Genomic DNA, 11538 nt, shown 5'->3' with positions numbered 1-11538 from the left:
ACATTGCACCTTTTATCTCTACCCACCCTTCCAGAGCACCATTAATGAAATCCCAGTTCTATGCTTTCCATCACTTTGAGGCTTTTTAGCTGGACTCTGTCACTATTTCAAAGCTATTTTTAGGATCTCAACCACTGTTTTAAGCAAACACACTCCTAGTAAACATTAAACTGTTAGACAGTATGATTAAGAGTTAAACTTTGTGATATACAAGTGCCATGGCTTAAAAACTCCTGCTTCCTCATTAAGCCCATGCTTCACATGTCTAAATGCAGCATGAGGTTTGTCATATGTAGCACCTATCACTCCTGCCTTTGGTTTTCCCTATATAGCTAAGGGCAGGGGAGGAGCTGCCACTTGTTTTTCCATACAGATCAAGAAATTGTTTCCAGGGAAGTGACTAATCAGCAGTAGGTGAATCTCAAGTGCTTCCTGAAATATGTTATTTGCATCCATTCTGCTAAAACACAGATAACAGAATAACTCATATCCCAGACAACAAAATAATGTTAAAGTTTTAAGTTTTTCTTCACTAATATAGCACAAAATGTGAAAGGATTTTAAAATCCGTGTGCTTAGATCTTGTTTTCTGAGATCATTCTGTGCAGTGAGCTGGAGCTGATGATCACATGGAACAAAGTCACTGTGTCACCATGAAAACAAACCCTAACTCAGCACTCTAAACCTCAGCTTTCCAGCAGTCCAGTCCCTAATCTCTGGTTAAGATCAATCCATTTAATCATAACAGGTTTTTTTATTCATTTTCCTCTCTTTTCTTCCCTCCAGTAAATCATTTTTGTGAAAAGCAGCTTTCAACAAAGCCATCCTGTGTGTACATACAGGTCATTATCAGTCACACACTAACACCACCATATGCTCTTACCTGTAAAAGCAGAGTGTCCTTGAGGGACAGCTCTTCAAGTTTTAGTGCAGTCAGAATGATTTCAAGCCCTTCGATGTGATCTATTACGTTGGAAGTTAACGTCTGTAGCTCAGTAATGTAATCCAGGAAATGTGTAAATATAGGTGGCTATAAAAACAAACACACATCTTTAGTTTATAAACACACTTTAATGCCCATTCCAATGATGATTCTGTATGACAACTCTATTATTCTACTCCTTTCCCCCAGTGCTAAGCTATAACCCACCCAGACAAGTTTACTATACTGCATTCAAGGCAGGAAGGCCTCTGATGCTCTAAACTCTGCTTCCTATTAAAAAGCATCTCTGACATCAGAGATGTGGCACATCACCATTTAAAAGAGGAGTTACAGAAATGAGTAATTTCTCTCAGCAGCCTCCACAAGGCAAAGCTTATGGAAAACACTTTATTAACATGTTATCTATCCTGATTTTTCTTTCAGTATAGCTATACCATTGGATTGGGGTGGGGGAGAACAGAAAGGAAGATGGTCTCTACCATGGCTAAACTGCTTTCTTTTTTTTTCTTCTTCTTTTTCTGCAGGTTGGATTTAAAAGGTCGGAGGACACTGTCACAGTAACTTGATACCCACAGGGTGATGGAGATCGTCTGGAATAAAGGTACAAATGTTACACGCTGCATTTACAACCTCATTTTAATGTGCCTATGGTAGGACATGAAACAAAACCCTCTGCTTTCATGAGTGACTGAGATAAAAGAAATTTCACTGTGTTTTAGTCCCAACATTTCTCCCCTAAAGTATTCCAAGGAAAAAAAATACCTCAACAAAGAAGACCAGGTTTTCTAACAGGCCTGGGTGAGTTTTCAAGGTGCCATCTCTGACTTCAATCAAATCACCTTTACATTTATTGAACAAGTCTGAAAAGGAAAAAAGAAAAGCAATATTAAGAACACACAGATCAACTTGAGTGTGTTTTCTGCACAAAAAAGTATCTCAGTGTAGTATGCAAAGCTGTTAGAGGACTGACCACTAAGCAGTTAATGATAAATTCAGCTAAAGCCTCTCAGGAAGGTCCATCTCTCAAGTTTTCTCTAAATTATATTTCATTACAAACAGTATCTCCACACTATTACTTAGCACACCTGAACCAAGTACCAGGGGGACATCAGCTGTTAAGCCTAGGCTGCAGGGTAAGCAAAATAATAGGACATAACAATCTGTGGCATGCAACAGCTTGGTGACCAGTCAAGCCAGGGGGATTCTCAGCCTTGTTCTCAAGTGTCATTCAAAGGGGTCTGCAGCTGCATCAGCACACACACTCCATCACATAAGTGCAGCACACTCAGCAGCACATCCTCAGAGCACCATGAAGCACTAGCTTAGCTACCAGTGGTTATTCTCGAGTTACCATTTACCTGTCAGTCGTTCTACTAAAGACTTGAAACTATTCCCTATCCTCTCCTGGATTTCTGCTGAATCTTCTGGGAAAAGAAAAAGAAAAAGTTATAAACTACAAGCCTGTATTTTCTGCTTCCAGAAAACCAAGAGGCATTTAAATATAGTTTAGTGTTAGCAGTCAAAAGCAAATGCGACTGCTTTCAAGGAGGATCCAGTATTACACCAACATGTATGTACTGTACAAAAATGAAGACTTGCATAAACATTAAATTAAGGCACAATCTCCCAGGCAACTTAGTGTCAGTCAAAAAATTAACAGTCTGGGTCCACATTATCCAGTGCCTGGCAGTGTTCAAACTAAACAGAGACACGTCTCACTCGCTCACTCCCTCCCACCACATATCATGACAATCTGGTTCAGCCCCTGCCCCTCAAACACTTACCTAAGCCATTGGTATCTAGTTCATAAATATCACTAACAAGATAAAACAAGCTAGTCTGGCACTGACAGCTGCCATTGCTGAAGAAGCCAGCCATTCGGGTAGGAGGAGGGCCAAGGACAGGATACTAGGCAAGAAGCAAAGAAAAAGATAAAGGTGTTGCAGCTTTTCCTTATCCAGAACACAGTGTTTTGTCTCTGGCACATCTCTCAGTCAGATTCATACACTACAAACTCAAGGTCAGTTAAGTGCATTCTGCAGCCTGCTGGATGTTACAAGATGCATTCAGTTTCTCTGCTTGCATTCACGTTCACTTAATATCTGGGGATAGCTTTTTCCTTAACGGGTACCTGAATTTTTTGTTCTAGAAACTTCTTCCCTGAATCCACTGCCGCTTCCAGCTGCTGGAGCAGGGATCGGATTGTATCAATCTTGGATGAAACGCCGTTCTCTGCAGTCTTTTCAGAGTTCTTTGGTTGAATAGTGTGACTAAGAGTTGGGAGTCCGCTTACTAGCCTTAAAGTTAAAGACCGGATTCGCAACCACATGGTTTCTTCCTCCAGTGAGAGTTTCTTATGTTCTTCAGAAATGTTCCTAGAGAAAGGCACCAAATGTTTTCAGGCAAACGCTTCAATGGTGTAAAGCAGCTAGCTTCATTCAGGCACAAAAGCCTTCCCAAAGTTATTTAACATTGTATGAAGAGGAAAGAGTGGGCAGAAATTCAGAGAACTGTATTAATATGTCAACAGACAGCACTGCTGGAAATGATGAGTGATGCTTGGTAAGTGTGCAGGTAGCCAGCCCAGGGAACATTCCAATACAGCAGCTCCCCTCAAACGATTTTCTTTGCCACATGTAAGGAAGAGGTCTGACTCTAGAGCTGTGGGTGTTTCTACTCACCTGTCTTTTGGATCCCAGTTGAACAAGACTGTCAGGTCTCTGTTGTCACGCAGATCTTTCCAAGGAATATCATCCTCCTCTGGGCTCAGACTCATGGATTTTATACTTTCTTCTAAACTGGTTGATCTGCATGTAAGAACAAGTGACATGAGATCAAACACTTGATCACTGCAAACAGAAAACAGCTCATTAACAAAGCACATTCTCTACATTGTTCAAGTCTTCTGAAGTCAGAAGTATTACACATACATGGTTCTAGCGAGGACACCAAAGGGGAGAGCAAAGTAGATGCAGAAAGAGGCAGCACACAGGTTTCTGCTCTTTGAGCTGCAAGTGCAACTCACCAAGTCCCAGTTAGCCAGTGATCTGCTTAGGCACAGATCTCCCAGTTTTTCCAGGTTCAAGGTGCTGCACTTACATGTTTGCTTCAAGTAAGAGGTCCAAGAGCATCCGCTCTGTGCGAACTTGTGCGAAGTGAAGGGAAGAGTTCAGCCTGTTTCTAAACGCAATGAACTCCGGGATCTTCTCAAACGCACCATACTTGTAGGCTTGAATGATATATTCTGAGGTCTGGAAGAGAACACACAGTGTCCCTGTATTAGTGACTTCCATACATTCAGAACAACCAGAGTTCAACAAGGCCACTGCCAAGAAATTGCATTTCAGTGGTTGTCATTACGCCAGAGGTACAGAATCTGGCACTTCTGCTTGCCCAACTCACCCCAGCAGTTTCGCTACTTTGAGAACACCCAAATGCTCTATCAGGCAGGTGGTTTAACAACCAAACCAGCACTAAGGTGCATCACATTGCTGTCACCACTGAGACTGATAAATGCTTCGAAGGGAGAGATGATTTTAGAAGGCGTTTTTCTCTCTCTCTGCATTATTCAAATGATTTATCATTCTTTCATTGTGAGAAGTACTTCCAAGCAAAATGAATACACCCCAGATTTTCTAGCACTGACCTGGATGTGCATCACGTGTTACCACAACATAGATTAAAAAGAATTACTCACACATTTGGTTTTTTGTTTCTCTTTTTTATTAAGATTTTTCAGTACAGCATCACAAGGTACATCACGCAGTGTGTACACATTACAATACAACCTAAACACCACAGGAAACTGTCAGGGTCCATGGGACAGTTTGCTTCCCCTCTGATGAACTGCAGCAACAGAAGGCACACAGCTAGTATTTCACATCAGCCCAGTGATGTGAAGGAGACAAGCACTAGGTTTTAATGGAACTTTCTCGCTGTTGAGACAGAGTGAACTATTCATGCTCCCAGTCAAGACAGACAGCTGTATTTCTTACAACAGAATTACTCCACAACTGAGAAATTCTGGCAAGTCAAGTATTTCCTTCTGAACAAGACTATGCACTGAGAAGCACAAAAAAAGGCCTCTGCTTAACTCAACTTTATATGGTTTTAATAGACCCAACCTATCTGGAAGGCTCCAAGACACCAGAAGCTAGAACTCATAGATGGAAGCCACCTTTTTGCCTTCCCTCCAAAATCAGGAATGGCCTTTAGGTCTGCTCTATCTTTTTCTTTCCCCTAAGAAATTTGGTCATTTGCACTGTATGGAAAAAATATGCCAAATAGTCAGCAACGTACCCTGTGATAAACAGCCTTGCAGAGTTCATTGTCAGGCTGAGGGCTGCGCTATGGGTGCTAAGTCAACTGCATCCACGTGGTTTTTAAATCCCCATGGGACACGTTGGTGCTCTGTGTGCCTGCAGTATCTGGAGAAATTAAAGACGGACGGACACAAGAAAATTAGAGAGATTACTTGTGATTCTGCACAGTTAAAGGAGGACTATCTCGAGAAAGGGAAAGTTGCCTTTTTAGTTTTGCTTAAATATAGCAATACTGCCTTCTCTCTCCTCCCTGTCCTTGGCATCCTCTCCCAGAGGAGAAATACTATGTCAGGACTGCACAGCATCCTAGATGGCTGTTACTCATGGGACCCACTCTTTAACAGGATTCACTTCAGGCTGCGAAGTTCAGCAAGTCAGAAGGAAAACTGATTTCTCCAAAGCAAACAGTCTGAATCAGGAGCTGTATTTTTATGCCAGAGCACTTGGTTTATACCCCACACTTCCTGTTGTAGGCAGAGTCCCACGCACAGTGTGCTGCAGGACATGTTCTCTGTGCTGCAGCACACATTTCAGCTACCTCCAGCATCAGCCTCAAGAGGAGCAGGCAGTATCTCAAATGATGTCAAAAGGTAACTTCTGAAGGACAGTCTTCCTTTAACATTGCAGTTAGATGCTGTTATGGGACTCAAATGGGAAACTGGTATCAGGACCCTTGAGTACAAAGGGGCAACCCCAGTAGAACTACAGCAGCACAGAAACTGGTAGCAGATTCTGAGCTGGTGATACGTGGGACATGTTTTATGGTAAAGAGCCCCTTTTTTCATCTCCACTTGTCATATCACCATCCTTGGCGAACAGTACGCTGAACTAAGCCCTTCACTTCCTGCAATGTGCACCTGACAGTGAGCTGAAAGGACACTTGCTATTTGCCAATTAGTACAGATTTTGATGCATTTCCCAATTAAAATGATCTCAAGGTGATATTGGAAGCATCCACAACACAAGAGATTTGGCTACCCTGGTCTTTTGGTTGCAATACTCTGTCTCCAAGATGAAACACGATGTGAGTCTATTCCAGTCACATCCTTATCTTGCAGCATGAAGTACATAATGCCGATTGCACCACTTTGCAGTTTCAACCTTTAAAGCTGTAGTAGTGAGGCAGGTCAAACCCCTCAGGATTTCTAGAACACAAATTGAGTAGCAATTTCCTGGCAACAGCACTTGGAACGTGACTGTCTTCATCTGTGTGCAGATGTCGAGCTACTGGAAACAACCAGCTCTTCTCTGCTACAAGCACCATCATTATTCATGCCAAAGAGAATACCCTTCTTCCAAGGTAACCACACCTGACATTACTTCAGCTTGCTTTCCAGGGAAAGATGATTTCTTGATGCTTTACAGCGCAGTGTTCCTAATCAGACAAATCACATCCAGTAGTTTTTCGGTTCCTCTTCTTCCATGTGGCACCCAGCAGTCATGCATTTCATTCTCACAGCTGGTTCCAGATATGTTTTTCATTCATATCCATCAAATGACTTTTAGAAAAGGGGGGGAGAAAACCCAACAAATATAAAGCCACTACTACCTCAACAGACATGGAGGACAAAGCTGCCTGGACCCAGGGCTTCACCACAGCACAAAACATTGCACTCAGGAATCCAAAGACTCTCAGCAAGTAGAATGAGCACTTAAACAATGAGCAAATAGGGATGCAGACAAGAATGAGTTCCCATTGTACAATCCACGTGCTCTTCCTGCTCACTACAGTACAATTTGTCAGACACAGGTAACAGCATCTACCTTCCAGGCACAGACAAATGGCAGCTGGTATCTTGTACATAGGAATAATGCGGGCTGCCAACCCAGCAAGGGTAGTTTTCCTGAGGGATTACTGTGTCAGCATCTTTGACGTCTCTACTACTCAGTACAGACAAGTCCTGTGTTTCTACTTATTGCTGGGATACTGGGAAAGCAAGCTGTATGGCTGCAAAGCCTTAAGAGCAACTTTGCCTGTGGCTGAAGCAGAGTTACAACTGGATTGCACCTTTGGGTCTTACAAGGTAAAGAACAAGTAATTTTCTTCACCTGCCTCTCAATAGCGTTCAAACTGTAAAATATAAAGAGAGGATCTAGACCCACTTCTCAGAATGGACCTGCCCTGTAAGTTTTAGGGAGGTTGTCTGACATGCAGGTACCTCCCTGCCACAGTTCTGGACTATTTCTGTTCCTATCTGCTCAATTAATTTCCACCAAGCCTCAAAAATGTGCTGTTCTCCTACCTAGCCCATTTTTCATGGATTCCATGGGAACTCTGAAACAGAATCAGTATTTTCCCTATGAATAGATCAGGATGTACAGAGTGAACTTCCCAACTAAGATTACTGACAAGTACAGTTACTAATCAGCAAGCTGAAGCATGCGAGATGCCAGGGCTCAGTGTGCATTTTAGGAAGCACCCCATCTCCTTGGAGGAATTCAGCTACTCTGCACTATCTCTTCCATTCCAGTGCTAAGACTCTCATTCAAAACAACTTTCTTCTCATTCACATCACTTTAGGGGTGAACTGAATAAAACAGGTAGTTCCCACTAGCTCAAGGCCACGTTTTGCAATTCAATCCTATCACTTCAAAATAATGCAGTTACTCATGGGCTCTGCTCTGCCTTCAGTGAAGCTCAGACTTCCAGACTGTTTTCCCCCTCTGAAATCCTCCCCCACCTTGTTCCTTCTGCTTTCCCTGCCTTTAAAAGTGATGTGCATTCCCCACTATCCCTGTGTGTCCAAGACAGCCATCACTCGAACATGCACCTTCAGCGACTGGAACATAAAGTATTCATACGTATGCCACAACCATCTTCACCCACTATCCCTGGCTGCTGTATGCCTTTTCAAAGCGCTGTAACTAAGCAGGACTTATTTGCCACATGACATTTCACTTCAATTATTGAATAAAATCACAAACCATTAATTTAAAAGTAATCAGATCTGTTTGTTTTTTTTTTGAGGAGCATTAAAACTGGCTTTTATAAATAGAAAGCTAAAGCAAAGCCCCATGTAGCAGTAAGTTACAAATCCTTGTAACAAGAAACACAAGTTGAGGCAACCTTTACTACAAAGTTGCACACGTATTATTCCCCTTTGTTATCTTGTTACTGACCACTACATTTCTGTAAGCCCTTACACGGGGCTTCTGTAAGGCATCTTGACACACTGCTCTGCTAAAGGACACAGGTTTCTTTCAACTTACATCTTTCTGGTTGGAGTGGAAAAACCTGAGTGCAAAATTGCAGGATTGGGATGCAGCAGCGTAGTGGCCCAGTGCCTCTGCATAGCGCGTCAGAAGGTAGCTGCAACACAACACAGCACAAGTCAAACACCAGCACACACAGCCCTGGGGAAACCTGAACTTCAAACACAGCTCTGCAGAGCCCAGCTTTAATGCACAGTCTGGAGATGTAACAGAGATATTGATGCTCATGTTAAAATTCAGGCTTTTAAAACCAGTATGTGGGGGTTGAGAGCTCCTCCACCCACCTTAAATGTGCAAGAGCTTGACTTAGATACAACACACTAAGCAAGGCAAGGCTATTTCATGTGTTTGTTTTCACTAGCAGTCCCAAGCTCTGCTGAGCAGTAACACAAGCCAGAACACCAAGATATGACTGGCATTGAGATACACATTTCACAAACTTCCTTGATATTCCCCCTAGTTAATACTCTGAAAACCCAAACCAGATCAGAACCACACAGGAAAGATCCTCCATAAGAAGGGGAGCATATACAGTAGATGTGTCTCTGAAAATTCCAACACACTTTTACAGGACACTGGATGAAAATCTATGATGTGCTAACTTTTGGAAGCAATGGAAACTGCAGATCTCGGGAGTGGTCACTGAAGGGTCACCATCATCAATTATTCTCAGTATATACTACCCACCCGATGGTGTCGTGCTGTATGTGCTTCGCATCAAGGCTGGAATAGAGCTCTGCAACAGGTTCAAATGCACCAAGCCTGCAGTAGATTCGAATGAGCAGCAATTTAAACTGAGCATTAGAAGGACTATGAGATAAGCCTTCTTCTAAAAGGGTCAGGCACTGCCACACAGCTGTCTCTTCACCTGGTGACAAAGACAAAACAGGAATGATGAGAGAGGCACTGAGCAGAGCACAATTCATTTTGGCATTGAAGCTTCCTTATGTTACACTCCTCTCATAATGCATTTAAACATGCAGATGGCATTCATCAGCCACACTGCTGCCCTTGAATGAAACACCCACTACAGCTGCTCTTGGAGGGAAAGGTGGAGGAATAACTTCACAGGGAATATCTAGCTCATATCTCTGCAGAACACAGCCCTCACACATGAGCTCACTACATAAGGGACCTTCCCTGATGAGTCCTGGACCATTCAGGATTTCTAGCCTATACATAGCAGAGCACTCCCAAACATCATGCAAGAGAGAAGCACAGAGCCAGGAATTCAACACTCCACTGATAGCCTGCCAGGAACCTGACCATGGATTTACTCAGGTTAAAGACTAAATCTTCCTTAGGAAAGACAAAAGCATAAATGAAAACTACACTGAAAGATGGGAATACAAACAGTGCCCATGGACAGCCACCACTGGAGACTGTGGGACTGGAAGGCTAAAAGGCAGAGCACATACGGAGTACAGAATACTCAACACAGGGCAACAGGTCCCAGCAGGAGGTCTAGAAGCAAGGGATCCAAAAGACAAAGTATGTCAGGGAGGGAAAGAAATGCTCTCAAAACACCTCCAATTCCAGCAAGGAGCTGTCAGCATAAGTTGTGCAAAGGCAGAGAAAACATTCTCTACATGGGAAACTCAGAACAAGCTTCTGAAGACAGCCAGCACTGAGCTACAGGAGTCAAGGCTCTGTCCCTGGGCTTATATATGAATGAATCTGAATAATTAAATCCCTTTAGAGGTCAGTGAAATTCACATCAAACACCAACCTGATAGGGGGACTCCTGAAATGCCTTGTATTGAGGAAAACCCCCACAAACCTAGAGGCCTAAACAAGCCCTGCCAGGTACACATTGGCCACAGCGACACAACCTCCCTGTCCCAGCCATCCAGGTTGGGATTAAGCAAGTCACACTTTTAGGAACGTACCTTCCAGCCACAGGTCAAGCAGCAGGTGAACTGCAAGCAGGCAGTAATAGTCTGAGAACTGCAATTCAGTTTTCAAACAAGACTTCCCTAAAAAGAAAGAAAGTTACCCTTGAATTACTGACAGGGCTGGCAGGTGCTTCTCACACTGTCACTGTTACCAAATGACACAGCTACCTAGCAGATAACCACAGTTTAACACATAAAATCCAGAGCTGTCTTAAAGACTTAAGACAACTGTACACATCTCATGCATTTGCTCATCACATAAGTGGACTTTGGGCTACTTCACATGTTGACATCTGCTGGAAGAAGAAAAGACACTCCTACAGCTGCAAGATTTACACACTAATATCCTTGGGGGTGTACTTGTCCTGTGTACACCAATGGTTAAGCCTGGCTTTGCTTAAAGGCACAGGCAACTTTGCATAGATACAAATGTGCCATACGAACGACCCAGCAATGTCTCATCTTTAAGATACATGACTAGAAAGTAAAACAATTAAAGGAAAAAGATAATTCAGGTTGTCCCAAGGGTAGAATCATACAGGAGAAAGCAAAGCATTATCAAGCAGCACAACCAGCGCCACCAGCATTTGTGCTGCTCCATCCCCATGAAAAAGCTCTGCAGTGAACTGGAACATCAGTTTCAAGCATTTCCTCACCAAACTCCAGTCCATGGCGGTATCTCAACATCAATTCCTGCACCACAGCCAGTTTCTGCTTCTTCTCCATGGCGTGATAGATACCAAGCAACCTGGAGAGCTGCACCACACACAAGTGCTGCTGCAGGGCCTTGATGTCGCTGGGCAGTGCGAGTTCACCCTCTGCTGCTGCTGATAGAGGGATTACTGCCAGCAACTGGCTGATGAACTGGAAGAGAAACACTGCTAGTGAGTCTGCAGGGCAGCTGGGCATCACTTTCTCCCTTAAGTCAAGGTGGAACTGTCAGCACCAACCCTGCCATCACACTGAATTCATGGTTAAAGAGCTGGCTTCACTGCTTTTTATTTATATATCATTTGAAAGGTGCTGAGCACACAGTTCTGGTTGCATTCAGTAGCTTTTAGGGCATTTCATCAAACAGATGGAGGGGAAAAAATAAATCCCAGGCAACTTTCCAATCCACTGACACATGAGGGAGTTCAAGCACCTGTTAACACTCTCAGTAATA

The 11538-nt window shown here is 43.2% G+C and overlaps 1 protein-coding gene across 2 annotated transcripts in view; it reads right to left on the bottom strand.

Moving 5' to 3' along the window:
- The window catches only part of NAA25 (N-alpha-acetyltransferase 25, NatB auxiliary subunit), a 29760-nt gene that overhangs the window by 4597 nt on the left and 13625 nt on the right, over positions 1-11538 (bottom strand). Inside the window, exons 12-23 of one of the 2 annotated variants that reach the window (XM_034068052.1) lie at positions 11030-11237; positions 10368-10454; positions 9166-9346; positions 8476-8575; positions 4043-4194; positions 3625-3750; positions 3075-3318; positions 2728-2851; positions 2302-2367; positions 1706-1803; positions 1423-1533; positions 884-1030 (exon numbers count right to left, since the gene is read on the bottom strand). In XM_034068052.1, the coding sequence (XP_033923943.1) occupies positions 884-1030; positions 1423-1533; positions 1706-1803; positions 2302-2367; positions 2728-2851; positions 3075-3318; positions 3625-3750; positions 4043-4194; positions 8476-8575; positions 9166-9346; positions 10368-10454; positions 11030-11237 (1644 nt within the window). The remainder of the gene's footprint in view (positions 1-883; positions 1031-1422; positions 1534-1705; positions 1804-2301; positions 2368-2727; positions 2852-3074; positions 3319-3624; positions 3751-4042; positions 4195-8475; positions 8576-9165; positions 9347-10367; positions 10455-11029; positions 11238-11538) is intronic. The other variant, XM_034068053.1, reaches the window with a different exon arrangement.

This window comes from Melopsittacus undulatus, chromosome 12, assembly GCF_012275295.1.
Source record: "Melopsittacus undulatus isolate bMelUnd1 chromosome 12, bMelUnd1.mat.Z, whole genome shotgun sequence".
In the NCBI taxonomy this organism is placed as follows: Eukaryota; Metazoa; Chordata; class Aves; order Psittaciformes; family Psittaculidae; genus Melopsittacus; species Melopsittacus undulatus.
This window is presented reverse-complemented; position numbering and strand designations above follow the sequence as displayed.